The sequence below is a fragment of the Macrosteles quadrilineatus genome, unplaced genomic scaffold (genome assembly GCF_028750875.1).
Source record: "Macrosteles quadrilineatus isolate MER2022 unplaced genomic scaffold, UCM_ALF_1.0 Scaffold_3__2_contigs__length_128488019, whole genome shotgun sequence".
NCBI classification, from domain to species: Eukaryota; Metazoa; Arthropoda; class Insecta; order Hemiptera; family Cicadellidae; genus Macrosteles; species Macrosteles quadrilineatus.
Window position 1 is genome coordinate 59,658,805 of NW_026542596.1, and position 19,527 is coordinate 59,678,331.

The window sequence follows — 19,527 nt, forward strand, 5'->3', positions numbered from 1 at the left end:
AAAATGGGAAAACCCCCATTTTTTTCCTATAAAACCCCCATAAACTCTCGTTCCTATAGTCCGACCATGTTGGTTCGCGAACTCATGCTTATACAAAATGTCATCAAAATCGAATCATCTTTGAGTTATCGTGCTAACAGACACATGGATGGTGTTTGTGGGTTCTATGGACTTCAAAACGAAAAAGTAAATCGGTCCCGGGTCTTGGTCTTACCATGAGTACTACGGTAATAGCTTATTTATAGGAATTTCGTTAAAACGTAAATAAATCGTAATCGACTCGTGACGGTGACGGTTCGTGACATCCACCGCAAACGACTCGATTTCACAAAGTAAGTAAATTCCTGGTGGTCTCGGTGAGGGTGGGGTGGAGGGGGGGGGGCACAAAAACAATGCGCTAATTAACGTAAACACTCACGGGTGGTATAATCAACCCGGGGTTGAAAAAAGTGGCTTCGTCTGCACATGACACTTTGTTAATTATCTTCAGCGGTCGGTTCCTTCATTTGATGTGAAGGGATTTGCGCAACTCAGGCATCCGGGCCTTCCCGGACTGAGGTTTGGGGAAATAGTTTAGTGGTTATAACAAATTGAAATTTGTGTATTAATCTAAATCTAATACATCTGACACATCGGGGGAGCGAGCTGGTCAAGTGGTTAGAGCGCGGGACTTCGGTTCCCGAGGTTCCGGGTTCAAATCCCGCCAAATCACCAATGGATTATATAAGTGATAATGTCGCAACCCCTAGGTCTAGCCTGAAGTAATGTGAAAAACAATCCCAGGTTCGTACCTAGCGTCTTAGAAAAAAAATACATTGAAATGAAATGCATCGCATGTGAGTGTGTAAAAAAGTGCCTTCATTTGCTTTGGATAACGATATATAGATCCTATCACTTGGATAGCAGTTGTAAATACAGTAGTAGTTAAAGTAAATTATTCTTGATATTTGGAAGAGTTTTGCCATTGATATTGCACTATCGGACTAACTACATACCTACATTTCTTTACTCGTTGAAATTATATTTTTTTCTTATTTTTCCAATACTATGGGGAGACTTGAGAAATTACGGTTCAAAACTTATTGAAACTTATGTTATTTTCCTATTAAAAACCCCATAAAATACAAAAATTGGATTTTAGGGAAAGAACAGGTTTTGATTAAAATTAATGTGTTATACAGTTTTAAACCAATTAATTCAACCATTGATTATACAGGGTGATTCAAAAAGGACTTTACAACTTTGAAAATTCATATAAATCTTATTAAACAAGGTACATAGCTGGTTTTGGTGTTGTCTTAAAGGAAAACACTTCAAGTTTTTTTACCTTAAACTAAAAATATTCTTTGTGACTTCCGTTGGATTTGGGGAAAATAATTATTTAGGTATGAAAAAATAGTGAAAACCGTTAAAAATTTGAGAGAAATTTACAAAATTTTGAAAGTAGGGCTTTTTTTGACGGTGAAGGAGTGCGATTTTCGAAAAACGCTTAATTAGTGTCTTGTAGGAAATTTAATTCCGAACCTACGTTTTTCCTCAAATCTTTTCTAGCTCTTACCGTTTTTGAGCTGTAGCCGTTTAAAAAAAACGTGTTTTGTCGTTTTCAGAGGTCCGCCATTTTAAATTTTTGGGTGGGTTAAAATTTGAAAATGTGACTTTTTGGAATTTTATGGGTGGTTTGGGACCTAGAACTACAAGTGTGCGAAATTTAAACTCCCTAGCACATCTAGAAGTGGGTGTATCGCACTCCTTCACCGTCAAAAAAACGCCCTACTTTCAAAATTTTGTAAATTTCTCTCAAATTTTTAACGGTTTTCACTATTTTTCATACCTAAATAATTATTTTCCCCAAATCCAACGGAAGTCACATAGAACATCTTTAGTTTAATGTAAAAAAACTTGAAGTGTTTTCCTTTAAAACAACCCCAAAACCACCTCTGTACCTTGTTTAATAAGATTTATATGAATTTTCAAAGTTGTAAAGTCCTTTTTGAATCACCCTGTATAAACACTATAGTCACTAGATGTAACAACAATAATTGCTGTAACAATTACGATTCAAAAGTTATTGCAACGTGATTTTCCACTGAATACCATTGCTACTCCCACCGCTTACCCATGATAAAGGTTGTGGACAAGCTTATGGGAGAAAGCATGTGTCAGATTGCTGATACATTTTATTTATTTTCCCAGTACTTGAAAGGTTGGGAGACTTGAAAAGTTAAAAAGTTAGATTATTTACTTTATAATCAATATCCTATAAAATTTTGCTGATCCAATACGTGTGTACAAAATTTCTAAAATTTTTATATCTTAAGAGGAAGCCAAAATATATTAATCTTTTAATACAAACTCATCATAATTGGAAAAGCGCGATAAAGTTGAAACACAAAATTCACCCTCCTCGCATAACTCCACTCTGTAGTGGAATTAACATGTAATTAAACTAATTCAACCCTTATTCACATTCAACTCGAAACTTTAAACCAGTCCTGACGTCTTCGTTGACATGGAAGTTTAAATTGCCGAACGTTGCGGTGGCCCTCCACTCGAAACGAAACAAATGAAATAAACGTCAGTTAGGATTTAAAAGGGTGGAGACGGACAATACGTAGGTGACAGGTCTGTCGGCGAAAATTGAAATGTCTCATGATGGGTGCCCAAGGCTGCGGTGAAACATGATTCTTTAATCCGACCTGAGTAATTACCCTTTGAATAAACACGCCTCTGGCAAAACTCGTTCTGACCGCAGGATCGGAGACCGCACACTGGGGAATAGGAATGCCATCGTTGTGTACTGTGCGGTTAGGTCATGGGCTGGGGGTGTTGAAGCCGGGGAGCAAGTGATAAAACGTGGAGGAACCTAGTGCGATAAGTGCTGGGAGAAGAAATTTGACGTAAAGCCAAAATCAATTGTATGACGATGAAAAGCTGGTAAAAAGTGCAGTACAATTTAGTATGTGTACACAACACGATTTATTGCCTAAGTGTGTTAAGTTTCAAACAAATAATTATATTTCAGGGGGTTTTAGTTAGCCACAAAATAAATAAATACCTTTCTAAGGATAGGCTAACGAGTTATGGATTTTTTTGGATCGCTCAGCACGGGAGGGCTGGAACTGCACTCACGGTCAGTCCCTGGTCCTAATCCAACTACGGAACTGCACTCACGGTCACTTTGAGCCTTTCTGGAGGTACTGGAACTGCACTCACGGTCAGTTTTTAATTAGCCTATATCACATTGTGCAACACCATGATTGAATTGATTAAAACTTATTAAATTTGTTGAAATATAATGAAAAGTTTTGATTAAATTAATCTAAACGTCAAAAAATAAACTTACTACTGACATTGTAAAAAATACACATATATATGTGCACAGAAAATTCTAGCATAGTATTTACGATAACATAATAGGCTATATTCTTATTATAACGAAGCTTCTTTTGTAAAGGTTAGGTTAGGTTAGGTTAGGTTAGGTTAGGTTAGGTTAGGTTATTTATTGTTGTATTTATTGGGACAGACACTAAAACGTGTATTAAATAAAGTATTGGATAAAGTAAGACAGAGGACGGAATAAACAGATGACTAAGGGGCTAGCGAAGCGTTCAGCCGTGAAAGACAGATTTTTGACCGTGAGTGCAGTTCCATATGGCTTAGGCGGGCTACCCTTCCAACCCTTGTAAATTCCTTTGACCGTGAGTGCAGTTCGTTGTCAGCCCTCAGCACAAAGTAATGTGGTGTGATAGAACGTACGTAAGTACTGTAACAAGAATATAGTTTTAGCATAGATAAAACATACCATGTTTTATCTATGGTTTTAGTTACCACTACGACTGTATCTAAAGTAAATCTACCAGGTCTAAAGTTTCTCTAAGCTGGTTACATTCAACATCCAGGGCGACCCAAAGTCATCGGCCTGTTTAGCGGAGGTCACGCCTCACGCGAGAGGCCATTGTTCTCGAAACCAGAAAACAAAAATTTTCGAGGAAACGGGCCTCAGTAAATTAGCAGTAATGATATCCATGGTGGGCGTAGCCCTGCGCGGGGGTGTAATAGGAGCCTCCGTGACGAAGCTTCCACTGCTGTCCAAGGGACATACACACCACGGTCTACGCTTTCTTGTCCCGCCACGGTCCGTTGGGCAAGCCTCTGGGAGAGTTTGGAATAATGTCCAGGAGCCTGGATTTGAATCACGCCGTGGTTTCAACACAGCCACATTTAAGTACAAATTAAATTTACTTGTGTAAAAAATATTTGTTCCTTCATATTAGATGACTCTGTTAGCTTCAATATCTTGGATGTTAGTTAAGCACAGTTGTTGGCATAGCCAAAAGTAAGGTTGACTCTTCAATAGTATTTGGTAAGAATGTTCATTCAAGATTGGAAAGGGTGTATTCAAACCAACCAACACTTAAACGACTAATTTGAAATTTGTTCCAAAATGTCTGCAATCGCGCCTTTCATCAAAAGAAAATACACAGCAACTGTCACAACAGTCATGATGATCAGGGAAACTTAAGTCAAATCAACAAGTTCGACATGATGAGTTGACGTTTCCACCTCCTTGGCTCCTTGCTGATGAGCTACGTGAAAATCTATGTCAGGCTTTGCTCCCTGCTCTGAAATACACTATTCCAATTTCCAAAAGATACTGCTTCGAATGCGTGTTCAATCTGGCATATCTTCGAAACGAATAACTTGCTACAAAAAGTATGTTCTGAAAGGCATTCCCCCGCAAAGAATGAAAGGCAAAGGCTCAGCTCAGATTTCTGAATCCAACTATAGCGGGTTGTAGGGTTAAAACAATCGTGCAAACAGTCAATCCGAAAACTATTTTTAGCTATAGAATATCCTTATCCTAAAATAATAAATCTCATTCTGGTCAACTATCGAATAAAGAATTGTAAATTACAAATTAATGCTTATTATGTAGACATTTTTTAGTTCACGTCACAGAACAGTATCTGCTGATCTCACAGTGGATTGAACGGTCGCCAGCTTGGGTCCAAACTAGACGCTGGCCAACACTTGGGTAATTCCCGGGAATCACATCGCTGAGTCCATTTGTTGACTTATCAAAGGGGAATGTCGCCTCACCGATGCGAGATAAAATTTGGCTACTCTCCCGTCAAAACGACACCTTTTGGTCTACGTGTAGTCCTATTCCGCCCGAGTTTTATTTCGCCCGGAGCCTAATTACTCCCAATTCGCCCGCAGTCCCAGATTAACCCCTATAATCCTCAGCTCTACCTGCGTCAGGAGTCCTATTCCATCCACGGAGGCGAAGCCCCGCCTCCTAGGACCTCACCCACCCCCAGATAATGTAGCTATGTAAAAGCCCTCCCTTACCCATCACGCCTACCACTTTATAATCTGGAACTTCCCTTTGGGTTGAAACGCTTCAACAGTAATCTATATTGATAAATGTTTACGACATTACAGATTAATAAAATTGACTGTCCATGAACTGTTAGTTACTGTACGGTAACTCTATGTTTCTGTACGGCAAACAGAAACATATGATAACACTGCAATCCAAGACATGGCCAAACAAAGGCCACTAGTTAGCTGCTTCTAGTGTTAAATACCCAACTGCACACCTTTGAGTTTTCTTTATTATACAATGTAAATAATTCGCCTATTGGGTCTGATGATGATTGGAGTGTCGAATCAAACTCGATCACCATTTGCCATCTTTTATGTATATTTATCGTCTGGTGAGATAACAGTATAAGAGCACAAATATATGTTTTAAGTGTTATTAGACGTTTTTTTCTTTTCGTATACAATGTAATATAGTAGTTTACGCAAGGAATACGTTAAGATAGTGTCGTTTACTTTGATGGGTAGGGGAGGGTTTTTACATGGTTGGGGGTGGGTGGGGTCCTAGGAGGCGGGGCTTTGCCTCCGTGGATGGAATAGGACTCCTGACGCAGGTAGAGCTGAGGATTATAGGGGTTAATCTGGGACCGCGGGCGAATTGGGAGTAATTAGGCTCCGGGCGAAATAAAACTCGGGCGGAATAGGACATAACCTTTGGTCTAATGTCTTGTGTATCAATTGCACACATCTTTGTCGAATCTTTTCCACTATCGATGCATTAATTTCATAACAATGTGTAAGACAACATAGTGATTTTAGACTTGTCAATGTCAGTGAGCGTTTCAGCAGGTGCATGTGTCTACAGCCGAAACAAGTGCTATGAAAACGGTCTAGTGAACAGACTAGATTGACAATTAGAAAACACAAAGGAAGAGTTTTTGTCGAGTGTGTGAACGCGCTGCAGCTGAGACCGAGACTTCCTTCCTTGAATGGCATTATGAACTGTAGGCCATCGTAAAAAATGTATGAATGAAAATGAGCGTAGGGGAAGCGGGGGCAAGGTGTTCGCGCTTTTGATTTCATAACCGCCCAAAATGACCTTCAACCGAGCGGGCGCGCGTGTAGCCCAGAAACGGGGTCGTGGATGAAAAATAGCGCCATTTAGGTATTTTTGGCGCCGTATGGAGTAATCGCATGTGGAATAATTTGTATTTAGTCAGGTCTGTGTTTTATGAGCTATTTGTATGAGGCGTATTTGTGGAATTTGTAACTGAAATGGTAAACATATTGAGAACGTTACGGACGATAAATTGTGTAGACTATGGCTAAATTAAAATTGTAAATTTTTTTCCCTGAGGTTATTAAGTCCTACATTTGGGCTGAAACGGCAGTTTTCACTCGTAATATTGATGTGTTCGTTTCGTTGTTTTGTTGCAAAGTATCATCAACAACTGTTGTTGCACTATAGAATTGTAAAACTCAAATGCAATCGAAGGAGATAATCAATTATAGTAAGTTTTAAACAAGAAACCTTACAATATGTGCACGTAGGCTACATGGCTCTAACGAATACTGACGAAAACAACGGTCCCAATAAGCACATAAACCAAAACACATCGAAGGCTGCAGCTTTGTATCTGTTGATCGCAGACGAGCCTCGAACCCAAACAAATCGACGTAGTTTATTGACATCGACCTGTCTGCGTCTAGCCCCTAGCAGAGCGCTGCGGATATTTCGGACGGTACCTGGGGGGAGGGGCTATTCTCGGAAACTGGAGCGGATTGTTGGTTTTTTGGAGAGTCCTCTGCGCGTCTCCGTCACCCTGACAAAGAGAAAGATAAACGGGCCTAGTAATGATCACCGGCATCTGGGAGCCCTTCCTAGAACTAGGCGCAAACATTCCCTCTCACATGCTTTAGGTTCCTAGAAGCCCCTGTCTGTTTTTTCGCTCCGCTCGGCGGGGTCCAGGGTAGTCTAGTAATCGTTTTACGGCTCTACACAATGCTGGCGGTCGCAGACATTCCTCTTGTTATTGTAATGCCGGTTGTTTATAACTGGGCCGATCTATTGTCGGATTTTATTAGCGGTGTGTTTGCTTTTTTCAGTGACTTTCCAAAACACTGTGGGAATCAACCATTAAAGAATGTAAAGGTTCTGGAGAGGGATTCTTTTGATGTTTTGATTCTGTTTAACTTATTGAGTTTATCTCTCGACTTTTCGATTATGGCCAGGATCCCTTGTTATGGAATTTTACCAGCTCATTGTGCACAATCGTACAAAATCCCATATCATTAATGGACCACGAGATCTTCTTGACGGCTTCCTTCTATTCTTCTTGAGCTCAACATGATAGTTCAAGGAATGTTGCACATACATGCCTTTCTAGCATTCAAACTGCCTCAAGTGACGAGATCTTTTTAATTATGTTTCCACCCAAGCTGTACTCGAGTGCAAAACCATATTTAGATACGTAGGTAAGTAACGGTACTTTTTCTTCAATCCTCGAATGAGAAAACTACTTCTTTTCCTGAGAATATGAGAAATTGATTGTTTTCTGAACGCCCTCTGCTACGAGACATAAAGAGACTCGGGTTTTGTTTACAGCTCTAGTTTAATTGCCACAGAGCATGTCGTCATAAAACTACACGTGGACCTAATCAGCCGGTTCGGGCATGCATGTAGCGTATTCGTGTACCAAACCACATTTGTGTGGAAACCCAGGCCATAACCCGCCAATGGCTAGTAGTAAACTTCGTAACTCTATGTTTTACTACCTTTTAGCAGTTAGCTGTCGAGTCGTAAACCGAACTATTTTAGCGACGTCGTAAAGAATTCATTAGAGCTTTTAATATTGTACATCCAAATTGCAGATAAGGTTAGTGACTAATTAAAGTTTTTACGTTAATTTGGAGATGGTATGTTGTCGGTTAGGATTTTACTAGGTTACAGGATCGTGTTTATGTTTACAGTGTTGTCGAGTTAAAATTAATTTGTTGGTGCTTTTTATATAGCTAAGCAGGATTTTTTCACCGATTCATAATAATTAAGACTCTAACAAAAGGGTTTGGGTTCAAGCATTTTCTTTGAATCTATTGCTCTTGCATACCAAACTCTGAATGAATTCTGAGTGAATTTCTGTCATTCGGACGGCCCAGTTATATTCCGGATTGTTGGAGTGTCCAAACTCGAGTTTCAAACTCAGCTAAGTGATACTTGGCAACTTTAACTCTGACACCAACCTGCTTATTAATTACAACGGGATCGTATGAGTTTGAGCAAATCTTTAACCAGGACTTTCTGAATTACATCATTGAGTATAATAGAGAAAAATTAAATTATTCTATTACCGAACCAATAAACTCATTCATTTTCTTTGCTAAGTATTTTGTTGAATTTTAGTTTACTGTTTCAAAGTAATGTTCAAATGGGTGGAATATAAAAATTTGGAACGAAGAACGCGATTTTGCAAAACGTTAAACCATCACAGTGCACAAAAGGTTGGCCCGTCGTTGCTCAAACATATTGGAATTTGACTGGTATCATCACAAGATGATTACAACCTATGTGAGACAACCCGGTGGTTGGGAATCCATTAGAGTCAGGGTGGCCAAGTCTCAAGTCAAAACGGCAGATGGCTCGCAATCCTGTGCCGGAAACAGTCTGCCATATGTTGACTTCCGCCGGTCAGCAGCAAAACATCGCCTTCTAGACCTTTAAACATTTAAAAAGTGAAACACTGCAGATGCGGGTTTTTTACAAGATGCTACACAGTGCATCTTTTTTAATACTTTTTTTCTCCCGGAATATTCGGGATTTATGTTTTCAATATGAATTGTGCTTGCACGGAAAAGGGCGGGCATTAATTGCGCCAACTGACCTGAGTCAGGTAGTCAGGTATTCCTGAATTGCACCAACTACTCCAAAGAGCCACTCGATAAGGTCATTAACGGGGCCGCAAGTGGCGGCCCTCTTTTACTGTATAATTGAGTAGGTTAGGTTTTAAGTTAGATTACGTTAAGTTAGGTTAGGTTCAGTTAGGTTAAGTTAGGTTAGGTTAAGTTAGGAAAGGTTAGGATGACACGTAAACAAGGTTATTCCTTCATCCGGCAACTCACCCCTACCTTGGGCTTGGCGCAACTAAGGAACATTCTTTGAGATCCAGGAGGTTTGGCGCAATTAAGGAACTCTTTGGCGCAATTAATGCACGTACGGAAAATCCCAGTGTCCAGCTTGCAACGACTCTATGATGCAATCTGACAGATTTAATTATTTTCTATCACAACACGAGGTGTACGCGAGCTCGAGGACGTGCGGATTGGTCCAGCACGCACGCAGGCGGGGCGAACTTTTATTGTCCTTAATTGCGGCTCTGTCATTGTCGCCATGTCTGGTTTTTACGCTCAAAACCTGTTCTGCGCTCACAAACTCACAACCGTCCGCATACCGCGACCTGAGATGGAACCTTCGGCGAAGACAGTTGGAGTAAATGGAGAAATCTTGTAGTAGAAAATAAGATGTGATTTATATTTTGATTTGCTTGTATGGTAAATACTGTCTAGCATCAACCAACGTTCCTAGGGGTAGGAAGTTGAATTATTTCATCATGAAACATAAGATTTTATTGCCGACACTCTGTTGCATTTGCAAGTGATTGTTTTATTATGATCGAAACTTATGTTAGGTAGCAAAATACATGGAGCAGAAAAAACTAATTTTAACAATAATTTAATTTAATTTGTAACCAAAACTTGTATGAAATACGTAAGTAATGAACGATGATGTTTAATATCAGTGGTTGTGAAAAATTCAATTTCAATCGTAATATTCTCCCAACATAATAGGCCTAAGCTATTTTTGTAAATATAAATACTTTTAATTTATTTGTTGTAGTTAGATTTTGTATTTCCAACGTCGTCCGGCTTACAATTGCGATTTTCTTTTCGTTGCCATGGAGACCTTTCAATATTTGCTTTACCAAGTCCCATAAGCCCTTAGTAAAAATATTTCAACGACAATACTGCTATAGGCCTAAAATTCCTTGAATAGCTTCACTTTCACGCAATTTCAGTTAATTCGTAAAATTATTTTTACGTGATAGACAGAAACCTAATTCCATAATGTTATAAATTCTATATTTCAAAATAGTCACCCATACCCCAACTATAATTTAACAAGATAGTGCCATAAATGCATTTTCAACAATAAATATTTTCGTGTAGGCCTACCTTAAACTGAAAAATAGAATTGACCATTACTAAAAACAACTTCCAATATTTTAGAACATAGGCCTAATTATCAGAACATAGGCCTAATTATCGGCCCAATTAATCGAACAGTTATTTAGCTTATTTCACTATATAGGCCTATCCAACTTGTCTTTTATACATTTAAATTGACTAAAGTTAACAATACTGTGTTTTAAAATAAGTTATTCTGTGAAGAGCGTAGTTCCATTGATTGGTCCCAGTGCAGTGTTTATAGCACTGTCATTGACAACGTGAGTAGTAGATAAATATTGTTTGTTGACAGCAGTTCAGTAGCCATGGGTCGTGTTTACACTAGTCCCATGTCTGGCCATTAGTTTGACCTTCATATGACCACGCTTGGTCACCCACTGTCTACACTTTCATTATTTGTAAATAAGCCGATTCACCCGAGTCTCAATGAAATATGTATTGGATTTCTCTACACGAAATAATTATTCGTCGATTTTCGTAGATCTAAAACACAGACACAACTCTCTGTTTGATAGTTTGATCATAGAAATCGAATATTTAGTGGGATTTGAAATGTCAGGGATCTTGAAAATTTTATTTTCATTGGTAACTGAAGGCATTTGATTTTATTCATGCTATGCAGAATAAATATAGACAGAAAGACAGATTTACTAAGGCATATCAGGCAATTAAAAGGCCCTAGGTCACCATGCTTTGTTTCATCTGGATGATGGAGTCTAACACTGCTGCTTGAGTTCGCAAAGGAAAGTCATTGGTCTTAGGCCGGGCACGCACTATCCCGACCACGACCACGACCACGACCAAACGCCCGACCAGTGGTTGTCATTCACCATGCGACCAGAGCACGACCCGACCACGACCCGACCAAGGCAACGAATGATTTACAAACTTCAGTGTCAAGATGATTGTTGAAGAAGTAGTTGTTATGGTGCATTTGTATTGTAAGTACGTTAAGCGGAAGAAGAAACTATACTGGGTATATCCAATGTTAACTGTCAGGTCTGAAAGGGCATTTTACAACATTTTATGAAGATCTACGTCAATATGAAGACAGGTTTCAAAAGTGTTAAAATCCTGCAACATTTTACCTAATGGGTCACTTCACAGACCGGCGCAAAAAACTAGTGCTCACCGTTTGATTGGTCAAGGAATACTGGGGGTTGAGTGGTGTACTGGTCGGGTCGGAGGCAAGTCGGGGGTAGTGCGCGTCGTCCCATTACATTGTGTGCTATTTTTGGCTGCAACGACCAGCGGGTCGGGCCCGACCAAACTGAAAAATTTTGGTCGTGCGACCAGGGCCCGACCAGGGTCCGTCCAGTCGACCAGTGCGCGCTGTTCCATTTATTCCTATTATAAAACTGGTCGTGTCCGACCAGTCGGAGTCGTGGTCGTGGTCGTGGTCGGGATAGTGCGCGCCGGCCCTTAATTGCGCCAAAGAATTCCTTAAGTGCACCAAGCCCTCAAAGGGCCCCAAAAAACTTCCTTGCGCCAAGCCCAAGCCAGGCAGGGGTGAGTTGCACGTATCGGGTCGCTCCATGGATTAGTTGGCGCAATTCAGGAATACCCGACTACCTGACTCAGGTCAGTTGGCGCAATTAATGCCCGCCCAAATCTTTCACTGTCATACAATCAGACATTTCCAGGACTTACCCCTTGAATTTTCAGTAGCATCTACCCACTTTGTTAAGAATGCTGACAATAGGTAGACAAACCAAGCTACAGTTTAATTTATTCTCACATATTTAGCAGTGAAGTATACAATCTTCTCTTGAAATATAGATATATTTTAAGCAAGTTAACGCAAAGTTGTCGACAATATACGTTGAACGCAATAACTGTACATGATGATTTCTTAATTACACGTTTGAGATTGCGCCGAGGTCGACAATCATGGGATCTACATATAATCTCGACGTAATTGATATCACAGACCACAGCTGAGATGTTTGTGATGGCTTTGTAATTGTTGTCACTGCTTATCTGACATCAGCTGATTCTACTGTCAGTCCTCACTTCCCGGTCGTCCTGTGTCTGTGAGTCCTGGGGGGATTATTTGCCCATATTGTGTGCGCCCAACTATCCGTAAACGTTGAGGCACCTTCTTAATTCAATCTGGCTTCTGTCAGTTAATAACAAGGTATCCTACTGACCCTTCTGTAGCTAGGGTAAAAGCATTGACTTAATACTCAGGTACTTGTAAGAATCTAAAATACTTAAACGATTACATTACCAGTATTGATGCTGGGAAAACAATATAAGATATATTTAAAAATTCTATTTATGTTTGTGAGATTTTTTCTGTGTTTTTTATTAGCCTAACTAAAGAAATATTGCATGGATAGATTTTTTTAGAATAGCCTAAATCAAATTCTTGTCACGTAAAGATGCTGATAAGACTCAAAAACGTTTACATGTCGTTTTTCTAGTCATACAATTTTCTAAGAACTTTCCATACGTTTGTAAACTTGTTTTTAAATGTAGGGCCTACGGTATTCTGAAGTAATCAGTAGGCTAAGTCAAATTGCCAATATAACGTTTTGCATCACCAAGTAATCCAATTTTCATTTAAACCACGTATACGTTACCCTAATTTAATTGTTTTCTTAGCACGAAAACAACAGTTTTCCTTTTCCCTGTTTTCAGACTCTATATTGTCAAAAGTTATTGCAAACCACCAATTTATTTAGCGTGTTCGTTTCCAAGTTAATTGTCAGAGCCTGGCTTGAGCACGCGCTCAGTTGGGCAAGTTAAATATACACCAATGACAGCTATTTTGGCCCACTGTGAGGCTATTTGTGGTTTACGAAGAAAAAGAAATACCGCTCCATTGCAGCTGGGTCGACCCCAAAGTCAAATCTGCGGAATGCGAAGATTGCTCGGCCAATAGCAAGTTGTACAGGGTTGGTAAAGTGATTTAGATTTATCTGAATTTGAACTATTTATAACTTCAATACAATGCAAAACCTATATGATGCTAATGCAGAAGGTTGCAAATGTTTTGTGTCTCGTATCATGTAAACGGTGTAAGGCTATCAAAATGTTCACACACAATTCATTAGGATTCTTTAACATAATTTTGGTTTTCAACATTTCTTAGTCTCATTGACACTTCAGTCTGTATTTCAACTAAAGTTCTGAGAGTTTACTGTTTTACTGCACACCACTTTGTGCTAAACTGCAATTAAACCGTAAAGGGTGTTTTTTCTAATCAGAGATGATTCGATTGTGGACTATCACTATATGTAAACGATTCGAACAAGAAACAAAACGGGCTTTAAATTTTAAATCATGGTGAGAAGTTTATTTGAGCTTTTCGGAGTATATATAAATACTTCGGTCTTGGTCTTATAGAAGACTACAGTACGGTAATAAGCATTTCCCTTAACCAACTCTACCAAAAATAAATAAAACGTACATAGTTATGAAATAACATAACTAGGGAACAAATTTGATCATCTTTAGCAAAGACAAGTGCGGCATCTTAGCTTCTACACGTTTGTGCTTGAAGAATATCGCTTGCTAAGTAATTAAGTATGTTGAAAAAGTTACACAATTGTTACCGAATTTTCAAGAAGGCTATGTTTATGAATCCTGGACATATTTTTACCAGTTCGTTTTTTAATGACTTTACCTTATAGGTTTATCCCATTCAATCAAACACAACTGTTCCAAATAACGAAAAAAAACTTTTTGACCTCTACATTTGAGAGCAATAGAAGATGGAGACGCGTGGCTTACAATAGGCGCGCCTCACCAAACACCTCCATAAAAGATATTTAATCGTTACGTTTATACACCCGACATTTATATGTTTACAGAGTTATATTCGAATCGTCCCGTCAAGTCGATTGTGCTGTGGGTAAAATACACCGGTTTTCGAATGTGGCTAAACAGATTGATTTAGCACCTATAAAACCCACTATCGGACTGTGACTGGGCAATACTGTCGTCTACCGTAGGCGGATGCGACATCTACAGCCTACATTTCGTAACCGAGGATTTATACGCTGAAATCCGATCGTTGGAATAACAAACAAGGTGTGACTCAATAATTTAAATTATTGAACTAATTTTCAGGTGGGAAATGTTGCGGAGGAAAATTTAGTGAGTTGTGACATTTGATTGGCGAATCTGAAAACCATATAGTTGCCCCTTTTGAATTTTCTCGTCTCCGGTACAGTAGCATAAATTTGAGTTTTTGAGTTTTCTTACGCCATTCGCATTTTAACGTTTTTGTATGAAAACGGTGTGATCACTGGTCTTTGTAAAAAAATAAGTCTGTAGCTTTTTGATTATTCGAAACTAAACCCAGTTGCCATATAGATCATTGGGCTTAAAGAATGATCTTGACTAAAGAAAGGTCTAATCTTTGTCGGTAACAAAGCTTGGTAGGCATACCCCTCTCACATTTAGATTAAAATACGTACATTAAGTATGAAAGAAGTGACGTAATTCAAAGATTACCTGCCTCTTTACAGCAAGAATTTCATTTATTTATTTCAGAATTTTTGTTTATGATATCGCGCATTCATTTTTTCATCTATGAAGTCTTTAATTTTCAAGTTGTATACAATTACTCCGGATCTACTCCAAAATTATCTAATTGTACAAAAAAACTTTCAGGTAATCTTACATCACAAACGCTTACCGGTAATTAATTCGAAAAAAATAAACTTACAAGAAAATTCCTTTACTCAGGTACATCAGACGTTTTCCCATTATGATTAATTGATAAGGACAAAGGACATTGCCTAGTTGAGGCGATTCTACAAAGCGAGAGTGAATATTTCATGTACAATTAGCTCTCTGTGATCTGGTCACGGAACCTCTGCATAAAGTATAAGTGGGACTATATAAACTACAGTACGTACAAGAGACTATCCAACAATAGGTACTGTTCGAGTAACATTTAATAACCCTCATTTACACGGACAGCAGTAGATACAGTAGAACCTTGATACTGTAACAAAACTCTCATAGGGATTATAAAATAAGACTTGTTACTGTATCAAGGTTGACTTTATATCGAGGTTTGCAATAACATGTGATTAGGGGTAAAATAAATTCAATGGGATTTGAAAATTACCCTTGTTATCAAATGTGACTTGTTATCGAGGTTCTACTGTTTAGTAGGCTACACAGTTGCGCAAACTAGGCTATCGTTGCACTGTTTTAGTCACCTTTTCAATTCAGAAACCCTAATCAGCTTCCTTTTTTTGTGTAAAATGAGTCAAAGGGTATCCCAACGACCCCGGAATAGCTCTACATGTTTTACTTCATAGTATTTTTAATTTCATCTTGTTGGGAATTTCGTCAATCCGTACAACTTAGATGCGTAATTAGCCCGATGCTTTACATTTACCTCAATAATGTACTACTGTATTCGTAAGGAGAGATGTTCTAATTGGATGACTCGAGGAGGGTTTTTTTTTCAAACAACGCTCTAAGCAAAGCGTACTTCGAAAAATAATGTTTTAGTGATGTGTAATTTATCAATCTTATGAATGTAATTAAAAGAAAGCTTAAATCTTCACAATCCATAAGGTACATACTTGGTTAGATGATATTGTAGGACTACTTTTTAGGAGAAACAAAGCAACAATGCTAATCAATTGTATCAAATTTTAAAGGTTTTCATTTCTACAATATTATGTGGGCCCTAACTTGAAAACAATCCAGAATGACGTAAATCAAAATTTTTTGCTCCCTTAGAAACAAATAAGTGAAAATATAAGCATATGCCATTTTATAAAAAAAAAAAAATAAAACGACCAAGTTTTATTGCGTCAAATTTGTAAACGAAAAATGCGCTACGATGTTCGAAGTCTTAGGTATAATTAAAATTCACTATTCAGGTCTTTAATATTATGTTGCAATAATAATTCCATGTAGGATAAACACTCAGACCAACAATAATACGATTTATCGCATACGCGCATATTTTAAATTTAATTTTGCTAGCCTGTGTTTTTGCCAAAATATCATCCCTAGGGTAGTTATATTTTTGACCACGAGCCACTCTTGGGATTGGTTTAGAATGTTATCGTACGTCTACGATATACACAAGGAGAATAAGTGAAATGATTCACATTGTAGTCCTATTGTAACGAAGAACACAGAAATGTATTTTGTACCTTGTATTAATTAATTTGATCCTGTGACTTTAATTTGAATCATCCTTAAATCGTAGAATATAAATTTATATCGCGAGAAATTATTTTTAATCATAATTATTAAAAACAACATGGTGTTTACATTGCATTTGCCCAATTGTGTTAAAACGAATATGCTATTTTTACTGAACATTGTACAACTATTCGCATGTACAAGTTGAAATACCTATTTTGCTTCTCTCGATATACTTTTTTCGGCCATAATAGAAATAGGATGATTGTTTTAAAATAAAACTGATTACAGTTAAGTTTTGTTCGTATTTTGCCACCGTAGGCCTACTCAAACGGTACGTCAAACAGTATTGCGTAGATATGACGATAGACTTAGTTTTGTTTAAGTATTTGTAGGCAAAAGCTTACCTCTTTCCGTTTCTTTGTGAGCTCCGGCTCAGTGAACTGTTCCTTGAAGTACTCGAAGAGTTTCGCCCTCCGCTCATGGTCCGGCTGGTCCTCCACCATCAGCAGGTACGCTCTCCAGTTGGACGAGTCGAAGCCCCAGTGGCACGTCCTATTCTCCAGATAGCGGTGAGCGTGACAGACGAATGTCTGAGGTGCGAACAGTCCATGGCACTCTGTACACTCTATACACCGGGCACTGCTGTCCGTGTACAACTCCGGCATACACACGCCCTTACACTTGCCGAAACACTCGTGGTACACCTTGATCTGCACTGTGATCCTCTTGTCCGCCGCTAGTAGTTTAGCTGAAGGAGCTTGTCTGTGCAGTAGTGAGGAACACAGACGTTCGGCGTCAGTCTTGGTGATGAGTCCGCACGACGGAGCCGTCGTCGGCAGGATCCCGGACACCTTCAACTCCTCCAGTTGTTCGGGGTTACACCGCGAGCAGAAGATCTGCAACTCGTCGCACACCTGGTTGATCTGCGGCAGACTGAAGTCTCTCAACACACTGTTGAGTATGTGAGGCAAACACAGTCTCTTCTCGCCACCGACCACGAAGCACGATATCCTCTCTCCCTCGAGTACGGTCTCGGACCTCTCGCTGTGAGAACGGTCCGGGGTGGTGAGGATGGGCGGCTGCTGGACCGGCAGAGGAGGTGTCGGCTCCGGCGAGTACGTCGAAACCTTCACCCGCGACGGCTCCTCCGAGAGCACCGTACTCGGACCCTGCAGACTCTTGACCGCACTGAGCTGGTAAGTCTTGAGCACTTTCTTGAGGTGCGGGTTGTACTGCTGACCTATCAGCGTCTCCATGTCGTAGGGACGTCAGACCACGCAAGGCTCGCAGCCCGCCACCACCGCGCGCGAACACAACATGTCTGGCCGCCCGCCGCCGAGCCTACACTAGAGCGCTCTCGCGGCCGGCGCTGGTAGCGACTGCGCGACAGGCGCTCGCCGCTCACAACGATCGATCCTAGACCCACAAAAATGCGTCACCGTCACTGCTCTACTAGCTTTACGGTTCTCGGTGAACTATCGATCACCCGCACAAGCACTAGACACTCGACACTACACGTACTGCACACACCGAGGGTGCGTCCCAGGGAGAACGCGACACTCAAGTGAGGCTGAGCCAGCCAGCGCCAGACGTCGCTCTCAGACTTGTCTGCCATTTCCCCTCCCTCGCCCCTCCATCACCCCTCCCCCCGGCACCGCGAGCCGCGTCAAAATAACTGCCTGTCGCCGTCACCGTCACCGTCGCCGAACACAGCACAGTACAGCAGCACAGCAGCACAGTAGCACAGTAGCACCTACCTAGCACCGCAGAGCAGAGACGACGTTGACCTTATTAACTTTCTTCGAATCGATCAGCCAAGTATGGTCGGCGGAATTGGGTTAAACACGCGTTGCACTGCACGACCACCTTGGCCTTTACAGCAGCACTTCAGCGATAGACTTCTATGCGATGTAATACCCTGACACTGCATCTGTACATAAATATATCATAATCTATTGTAACAGTAATAAGGCCAATACATGATTTTGATTGTACGTCAGCCCTAATAGAAGCACAGCTATCGCGTTGAACCTAGAAACCGATCAAGTAATCCATGTAAACAGCGAGAATGAATTCGTCCTCTGATATCTAAATATTAGCAATTGGAGAAGATTACAGTAATCAGAAAATCCAAACGGTTTCTTTGTAAACTAACTGACTTGTTCAAATAGAAGTGCTGGTGCCATTGAGGAAGTCATTGACTTTATACTATAGTCATTGGCTATGGCCATGGCTATCCTTCCACTTTGCACCATAGATGGCTATGATGAATTCAGCTAAGTACACTGTATAATGAATGTTTACATTTGTTTACTGTAAGTACGTCCACTTGTGATCTAGCTAGGTTACACCTTTTTTTCAACTGTCGAGAAAAATTCCAAATTGGATAGTGTATGCAGACGGGATGAGATTCCAGGTATTCTTCGATTCGAAACGTGATCTAATGTTCGCGGTTATAAATTCAAATGAGATCCACCGAGCTCCACTGAGAGTTTATTGAAATTTGAAACGTGTGGACAAATGTTATTTCATCCCACATTGTGCCTATCGTATGGAATATTCTAAATGTGTAGAAACCCAAAACTGATAAAAAAAGACTTTCAATCGCGATTGTTTAAATTTTTTTTTCTAAATGAAACTTGGTATAAACGTATGAACCTACATTTTTATTCGAACGAGTTCGCGAACCAGCATGATCGGGCCATGGGAACAGGGGTTTATTTAATTGGATAAAAATAGATTTTCCCATTTTTGACCCAAAAAACATAACATTTTGCAATTTCTTTCCAAACCATTTTGTAGTGATGAAAAAAAACACAAATAGTTTAGTAGCCT

The 19,527-nt window shown here is 39.7% G+C and overlaps 1 protein-coding gene across 2 annotated transcripts in view; it reads right to left on the reverse strand.

The window, feature by feature from the left end:
• Positions 1-18,260, reverse strand: part of LOC128988450 (ski oncogene-like) — a 130,169-nt gene extending 111,909 nt beyond the window's left edge. For both annotated transcript variants that reach the window (XM_054409743.1, XM_054409742.1), the window contains exon 1: positions 17,097-18,260. In XM_054409743.1, the coding sequence (XP_054265718.1) occupies positions 17,097-17,948 (852 nt within the window). In that variant the 5' untranslated portion in view covers positions 17,949-18,260. The remainder of the gene's footprint in view (positions 1-17,096) is intronic.
• Positions 18,261-19,527: the final 1,267 nt, after the last annotated feature.